At 30.6% G+C, this 8472-nt stretch overlaps 1 protein-coding gene across 1 annotated transcript; it reads right to left on the bottom strand.

Moving 5' to 3' along the window:
- LOC116350369 (chromobox protein homolog 5-like) lies at positions 1 to 784 on the bottom strand. The gene is made up of 3 exons (XM_031782146.1): positions 527 to 784; positions 209 to 451; positions 1 to 137 (listed from the first exon to the last, which is right to left on the bottom strand). Exons 1-3 carry the CDS (start codon positions 726 to 728, stop codon positions 1 to 3), a joined length of 582 nt encoding a protein of 193 aa, XP_031638006.1. The 5' UTR covers positions 729 to 784.
- Positions 785 to 8472: the final 7688 nt, after the last annotated feature.

The following is an 8472-nucleotide window of genomic DNA, read 5'->3' as shown; positions in this document are numbered from 1 at the left end:
TTAGGTCCGCAAATTTGCCTCCAAATAGGTCAACACGAGATCTGGCCAATTTGTTCTTGCTTCCAACGATGTAACAAACTTTTTACCGTTTACCCATTCCATCCAGTACATAATTTCGCGAGTGACCATTGACACATCTGTAACAAAAAATTTATAGAAATAATTTCAATGAACACATGATTTATACATTAAGCGTAAAAGTTCTCACATGAGATCCGAATTGGATTCCCAACCAAATTTGTTCCCTCGATGATTGGTTGAGTTTCTTCGTCGTCGAATTGTAAAGTGTGGTTGAATCGCACTTGTTTTTCAATTGACATGTGGTTTTCCAAGAAATCGATTACCAAAGCTGGCCATTTGCGATGAACTTCAATCGAAGAGTATGTTTTGTTCGGAAAACCATCTTTGTACTTGATCCAGTAATCGATGCCATACGGCGTACGCTTGGCACCTGTCAAACAAATCAAAACGTTGAATCAAAATTCTTACTATAAAAATAAATGGATTTTAAATAAATTTCGCTTACTATCAATTTGGATGACATTTCCATCAATAAACTCCTCTACCAGGTCATCACAATTCAAATTGCATTCCGGCTCCCATGTGTTGTACGATTCATCATAATGTAACCATTTGATGAAATAATAAATCCCATTTTTGTCCATTCTGTGACCAATTTTACGACGTAGAATTTTTTCTACGTCGTATTCTTTCGAAACAATAGCCATTGGTCACAATGAAAAACTGTTTATAATATTTCAATGAAATCTTGATGAAAATGTTGTTAAATGCGACTGCTGAATGTTATAGAATGATCTAGAATGACAGATTGTTGCAATGTCAAATTATTATTTGAAATACATTGTCGATTTGACAATCGACAGATGGCATCAATGGACACTTGTTTATTTTAAAAAGAAAATCAAGCATTGTTTATTAAACTCGATTATTTTAAAATCACAAATTCCGACAAAGTCCATTTGGAAAATGCGTTATTGCAAAATTAGTACATGTGAAAATATGAAGGGAACTGACGATGTGTCAATACACATGTTCAGGTATTTTTTAATTATTGAAGTATATAATTTTACCAGATTTTATCTAACAATATTGCATTTTTAATTAGAATTCCCAATGATCCCGAAACTAATCAGAAATGGATGAATGCTCTAAATGAACATGCATGTACTCGTAGTAATTTTGTTTGCTTCAAACATTTTGCCGAATCAGACTATAAAATATCTGGTAGCAAGTGGACTTTACACAAAGGTGCTATTCCGACCATATTTGCATCTCAATCAGTCAATTCTAATCAGAAAAACGATCAGGTGGAATCTGAAATATGTACATCAACGTTAGAAAAAAAACAATATGAAGATTTGCTTGCCAAAAAACGAAAAATTGAAGATGAAATGCTTTTTTGGAAAAACAAAGCACACGTTTTAGAATGCCAATTGCAACAAGCCAAGGAAAAAATAATTTCAATGGAAGCGAAAAAACCAATTATCCAGATTAAAGTAGGGATTGAATATTTTGAATTGATGGATAGATATTAGTCATATTGATTATTTTTATTGTACCATCCACTTAATTACACAGAATAATGCGATAAACGATGTTCTGATGTGTCTTCAAAATGGAATTGGACACCGAGAAAAGTTCCGGCCATCGGTTCGAGAATTTGCCAATACATTAACTTATCACAGCCCTAGAGCATATGAATTTGTAAGAGCATTCTTCAATAATCATCTTCCAAGTCCGTTTACTGTGCGTCATTGGTATGCAAATAGTGATGTTAACTGTGAGAGTGGCATGAATGACTACTGCTTGAATATTTTGAAGAGAAAGGTTCAAGAAAAAAAAAGTCAAAATGAGAACTTGTATGTGGCACTATTGACGGACGAAATGGCGATTCGCAAACATGTTCAATTCAGTGAACATGGTATGATGGGCTATGAAGATTTTTTCAATACAGATCCATGCAATGCACAGCCAGCATCAAATGTCATTACTTATATGATCAGTTCAATCAATGATAATTTTCATTTGCCAATAGCCTATTATTTCATCACAATTTTGAACGGAATGCAAAAATCCATAGGAATGGAAAAAGTTGTCAGAGCTATTATTGAATGTGGAGCAGTTTTGACTAGCATCACTATGGACGGTATTACTACAAATCCAACTATGTGCAGCAATCTAGGTGCTGATTTGCGAGTAAATTCTAAAACTTTTTTGCCATATTTTACTATCGATGGACACCAAATAAATGTATTCTTTGACATTAGTCATTGTGAAAAATTGGTGAGAAATATTTGGGCTAGTCAACGCGTTATATTTAACGAGAATGGAGATGAAATCAAATGGGAATATATTGAGCGTCTGGTTCGAGCACAAGAACAACAAAATTTGATAATGACTCATAAATTGAACAGAACACACATCGATTTTCGGCGTAGGATAATGAATGTTAGAACAGCAACTGAAACACTCAGTGAATCTGTAGCAGATTCTTTACAGCATTTAATAAATATTGGTCATCCTCGTTTTAAAGGCGCCGAACCTGTTGTGGAATTCATACGAATTTTCAATGATTTATTTGATGCTTTCAATTCAAAACCGAAAAAATATAAAAGCAATCCATTGAAAACACCGTTGAATGCAACAAACGTAGGTCAAATGTTTGAATGTTTTGAAAAAGCCATTAAATATATTAAAGGTTTACGAATAAGACTAGAAAAAGGAGGAAAACTCGTAAATTTATGCTCATCACAACAAAAAACGGGTTTCCAGGGCTACATTGTGAGCATGTACTCATTGATGAAAATATATAAAGATCATATCATCGAATTGAAAGAAATTCCCACAATGAGTTTCTCCCAAGACTATTTGGAGATTTTTTTCGGCCGAATCAGGTCATTAAATGGATATAATGATAATCCAACCTGTCAACAATTTAAATCCGCATACAGGAAATTATTAGCCAACACAAACGTTTTATACTCAAGCTGCGGTAATTGTAAGGTAAGAAACTTCCTCTCTATCTGCAACCCTTATTCGAATTTATCATACGTGTCATCCCGTCGAGCTGTCGAAACCACAAAAGAGAAAACCACAACTGATCCAACTGATGAAGAAATCGAAAACCTTATGGAAGAATTGAAAAATATCGAATCGTTGGAACAGTCGAATCAACTAAGTGATCTAAGTGATTATTCCATCGCATACTGTGCAAACTTGATTGAAAAAAAAATTATTGAATCGGAAAAATTTACATGCGATCTATGTGTAGAAGTATTAGATCAAAATGACAAAGTTCGAAAAGTCTTTTTTAGCAGTAAAATGCAAAGAAAACCATGTCAAAGCACATTCAACATATGCAAAAATTCTGACCATTTTTTAAAATTAAATATATTGAAAGGAAACATTAAATTGAATACTATTCGTTATGCTATTCAAAAAAATTTATCACACGGGACACTATTTAGCAACTCGAACTTTATTGGTCATCCGGATCACAAGTTATTTTTGATTAAATTCATTATAAATGAATATGTTAGAATGAAAGGAATATTTCTAGCAAGAAAAACTACTTTAGAAATGAGAAAACCTGATAAAGATCGAAAATTCCTTACCAATCTTATTCATTTTTATCATTTTTGATTATGCGTGATTTAAATAAATAAATTTGTTGAAAAAAAACATTTTATTTTAAAATAAAATAATTATTTGTTAGAATAGGTTAATTAATCTTAAGATTTTTCAATAAAACAACAATCAACTTTATTTGATGAACTTATTATTGAAGATAAATAATAAAATTAAATAAGAACTATTTGGAATTTTTCTAGTTCCACAATATTTTTGACAAGAAATATGGATAAAAAACGAAATTCTGAAAAATATGATAAAATGACAAGAAAAAAGCAAACACTTAATTTACATTCTCACAAAATGTCAGTTTGTTCGCAAAAAAAATGGTTTATATCAATTACATTTGTACTCTATGATGGAAATTCACACAGAATTGAAAAGACTGGGTGTTTTTGGTGAATTCTTATAAAAATTTATTTTTGTTCTTAAGCTATTAAACTTTATTTATTATTAAATGGTAATTGGGTCTGTTCGATTATGAAATATTATTATAATTATTAATTATAGAAAAAAATATAGGTGAACTTATAACAAGGTTTTCTTAAGACTTTAAGTAAGTATGTCAGTCGAGGAAGTCATTTTAGATTTTTTTGATCACATTTTAGCGCTAGCTATCAACTATTCAATTAGGTAAATAAATGAATATTTTATTCTCTTGAAAATTGTATTTTCAAGTTAATACCATCATTATCATAAAATGATTTATTTTTTCAATGATCACATGCTTTTTTCAGTGAAAATGTCGGAAAATGTAAAAATAGATAAATAATTTTGTCTAACGTGAATTTTATCTTAAACTTCATTGTATTTGGTTTTATTCCTATCTTGTTTGTTTTAATTTTTAACGAACGATTTAATAAAATTTTATTTTGGCGGGGTTTTGTTGAAAAAACTGATCTATCTATGTACTATTTATCTAAGTACATTTTTACTTTCAATGCAAACATATTTTGTTCAGTATTTTATGCTCACAATGTCAAATGTCTCTTTTCAATTCTATAAGAGATTCTATCAAAACATTCATCTCTTTCAAATGTTCAAATATGATATTTTTTGATACGAAGGTCGTTCGTGAAAACATGAATAGATCGATACAAAGCTGCCATCGTTTAAACTAATGACTCAAACATTATTTAAAATTGACTAATTCAATCATTTTTTTCATCAATAACTTGAAATGACGAATCACTTAATGAATTGATACATTTGAAAATGAAAATTCGTTATCAAAATTGGGTCAATGAAACTTTACATATTTGTGGTTCTTTGCTTCTAATTTTTTCCAATATGAAATTTTAATTTTTGTTTTTTTCTAATCCACTGAGAAAGAAACAATAAAGTGTTAAATTCATTGTTCCGGGGTATGAGTTTTACGTTAGATTCATTCCAAGCGAATCAATTTTACAATTAGTTATATTTAATTGTTTAAGAGATTTACGTGTATTTTAATCAAATTCAAAAGATTTTTGTTTTTTAGACTGAATACACTTTATTAAAAAAGGTGTATTCAGTTTAAAAACAAAAATCTTTTGAATTTAGTTATATTTCCCCTTCAAGTGCTTCATTTTCAATATTATCTAAATTGGCATTTAATAAACATACAGAACAACAATATTGCCTAGTGACTGAAACACAACTTAATTAACACTCGTATTTGCAATTTTGCGCGGTGTCTCCTTTTATGTGTGTGTGTGTGTGTGTAACGGATGCATAGAGCGGAAGAAATGAAAGAAACTACTAACAATGTGTGGTCAAAAATGTCAATAATGCGATAGTATGTATGTGTATGTTGAGGTAGTTCATTCGCATTATCTAATTCCCACTTCAGACTTCAGAATTCAGCTTTATCATAAGTATGTGTAACCTATTCCGTTATCAATTATGTCCTCATAATCGATATATATGTAGCTATGGTCATCATCTACCGACACTATAATATCCTCATATTCTGCAGTACAGTTTATATCGTTTATTTCTGGGATATTATTCAATTGGTTGCGTCGGAAAACTAAAAATACAGACAAATATTTTGAACATATTGAAAAAAATCTATTCGCCAAAAACTTACCACAGAAGAAGTAGCTGAATGTTGCAATTAATATATTGAAAAATATCAATATGACTTCAGCTGCTTGATATCACTGGGACTCGAAACGTTTATGCTAACATTTTTCGGAGCAGTCATATTCAAATTTTTCATGTAATTATTGTTCGATTGTGGATCTTCTTTTGGGGTTAGGACCATAGAACTTTCTGATGAATAGATTTCTGCTTCTATTTCCCGAAACGACGATAATATAATTACAACGCGGAACTGTGAATAATAAAAAAAAACACAATGGTATACTTTCATCAATGTCATCAAGAGTTACAAACACTCCAACTTACCCGATATTTTGTATATGGTTGAAGATTATCAAGCCGTATCTCTGAATTGTCTTCCATGCTATGATGGTAGGTCCAATCGTTGTCGCTTTCATCATAGCGCCATTGCACCAAATAGTTGTACGAAACATTTCTCCATCTCTTCATAATTTGAGGTAAAATTTTCGGAATTTTCCATTCGAGCGACAGTGCGTTTGACGTTAATGAGTGGGGCAAAAGAGCTGGAGCAGGTGGCGTTCCAATTTCGGCTGTAAAATATATTCACACATATCCATTATGTCAATCATATAACCAAATTTAAATTAATTGTTTAGTTCGCTATATAATATATATTTGTTTGCTAATAATTTGTTTTTAATTCCTTATGTCTTTTTTTCTGATCCTTTGTTCATTCCTCTCTTCATATTTTGATTTGATAAGTCTTCACATAAAAAATGAAAGAATGAGATTTATATTTTTTATACCTATAAGATACTCGAAGTACTGAGAAACGACATTGTTACAACCAGTCAAACAATACCAGTCCTTGACATCGCGATCCGTTTTGTTCTGAATTTTGAAATTAATAACATTTTTAGTGACAAATTGAAAACAGACAAAACCGCTTTACTCACACATGCCACCTTACATGATGTATCGAGAGCCAGTTCCCACACTCCACATCCAGTTGCACACTACGAAAAAAATATTACAAACAGAAACAAATAGCAAAAGAATTCACAAATAGCATATTTTAAATAAATAAATTGCGAGCATATTTGCTTACCTTAATGTGGATATTCGAAGCATTTTGATTCTAGAATAGAAAGGAAAGAAATTAAATTAATTAATAAGAGAAAATGTTTCTAAAATCAACAATTATTAATTGTGCTCTCTTTTTGATCACTTCTACTACTATAGAATGAATATTTATTTTTTATTTTTTTACACACTGAATCGCCCTGAGGACGCAATTTCTATACATAAATTAGTAAAAAGCGAGACCGATCCGACAGTTTAAGGAAAAGTGTGGATATTATTGTTTCTGTGTGTGTGTTCCTTATCTCAATTAAAATTAAAGATTGACAACAGCCGACAACAGCATACTTTTTTTCAAAAACTAAAACACGAGTATGTTTTAGCAGAATGCTCTTCTTTGGCTTTGCACAATACAGTAAAGTAAATAAAACGAAGACTGAAAAAACTTGAATGATTTTAATTTAAGACATATATGAAGCGTATTAATTGCTTCTTCTGCAGCAAAATTTTCAACCTTCATTCAAACAAATACATACAATGGTCGATCGGTTCGAAATGTAATGAGATAATTGAAAGTACATTCGATGTTTATGCAAACACACAGTCAAGTTTGGAAGTAGAAACGCACAAATCAATGGCCACACTGTTTTTTGGGCTTAAATATTTTGGTTTTTAAAATTCAGATGAATGATGATGATGCATAGTTTTATTTTTTTTTATTTTTTTCACTCTTCTATTATTTTAACTGAATTGTACCACACCTGAGAGAGATGTGATCAAAAAACTCTACTGAGAGACGGCGACAACAACAGTATCTAACCATAACAAACATTTAAATTATCAGTGCAGGAGATATAATTTTACTTGAATTTTTGGACGCAAATATTATCAGTACATGCGAAACACAACAAGGGCAATGCGTTTTCAGTACAATTGTTGTTGCTTTTCGATTTTACTTTTGACACTGTGTTGAATAATTACTCTACATAAATAATCATCAAAGGCATGAGTTTCATTTCAAGGAAATTTCAAAAAAAATATTTAAATCATTATTAAAACGAAAATTGTAAAAGCACTTTGTGTACTCTGCGTGTAATAACAGTAATAATTTCTCTGATTTGCCAGTATTTACAAAAATTGTAAACGCGTCCATATATAATTTTTACATTGGGTTGTTTTGTGTTTGTTTGATTATCAAAATGTTGTTAAGTTTTTCTCTTGTGTTTTGGTTTCACAGCTAGGAATCAACTAAAGTGATATAATTGCATATGAAAATGCTGTAAAATTTGAGCTACGTCATCAAAATTAATTGAATCAAAATGTTAGGATAAAAAAATAAAATGGCTCGAATTATTCGTTATAATGAAAAAGGTCCAAACTATAGCTGTATACACAGCATAATGATAAACACGGTTGAAGTGAGTGGCGTGATTGTGGTTGTATATAATACATAAAATTGCTGTGTACCCACTTGTTTAAAACGAGATGACAAACACAAATAGATAGAATGTTTCTCGATTGTTCAAAGCGAAAATGTTATTTTTGTAAATAAACAAAAGGAAAATTATTGTATGAAATTGCCATGGTTTTTTGAAATACATATTTCATACGGGGAATTATTGAACAGTGAATGTACAATGCACAACACTGAATGAAATGATTTTAAATCGGAATCAAGAAAATAACAGAGCCGCC

Source organism: Contarinia nasturtii, unplaced genomic scaffold, assembly GCF_009176525.2.
Source record: "Contarinia nasturtii isolate CC-2019 unplaced genomic scaffold, AAFC_CNas_1.1 Cnas_scaffold_4084, whole genome shotgun sequence".
Lineage (NCBI taxonomy): Eukaryota > Metazoa > Arthropoda > Insecta > Diptera > Cecidomyiidae > Contarinia > Contarinia nasturtii.
The sequence above is the reverse complement of the archived record's forward strand: the minus strand, read 5'-3'. Positions and strand labels throughout refer to the sequence as shown.

Bases quoted from the DNA above. Each gene is read 5' to 3' on its own strand.
- LOC116350369 (XM_031782146.1), bottom strand. From the start codon at position 728: ATGGCTATTGTTTCGAAAGAATACGACGTAGAAAAAATTCTACGTCGT. The intron at 452-526 runs GTAAGCGAAATT...TTTGTTTGACAG, and splicing joins AAATGTCATCCAAATTGATA to GTGCCAAGCGTACGCCGTAT. The intron at 138-208 runs GTGAGAACTTTT...TTTTTGTTACAG, and splicing joins GAATCCAATTCGGATCTCAT to ATGTGTCAATGGTCACTCGC.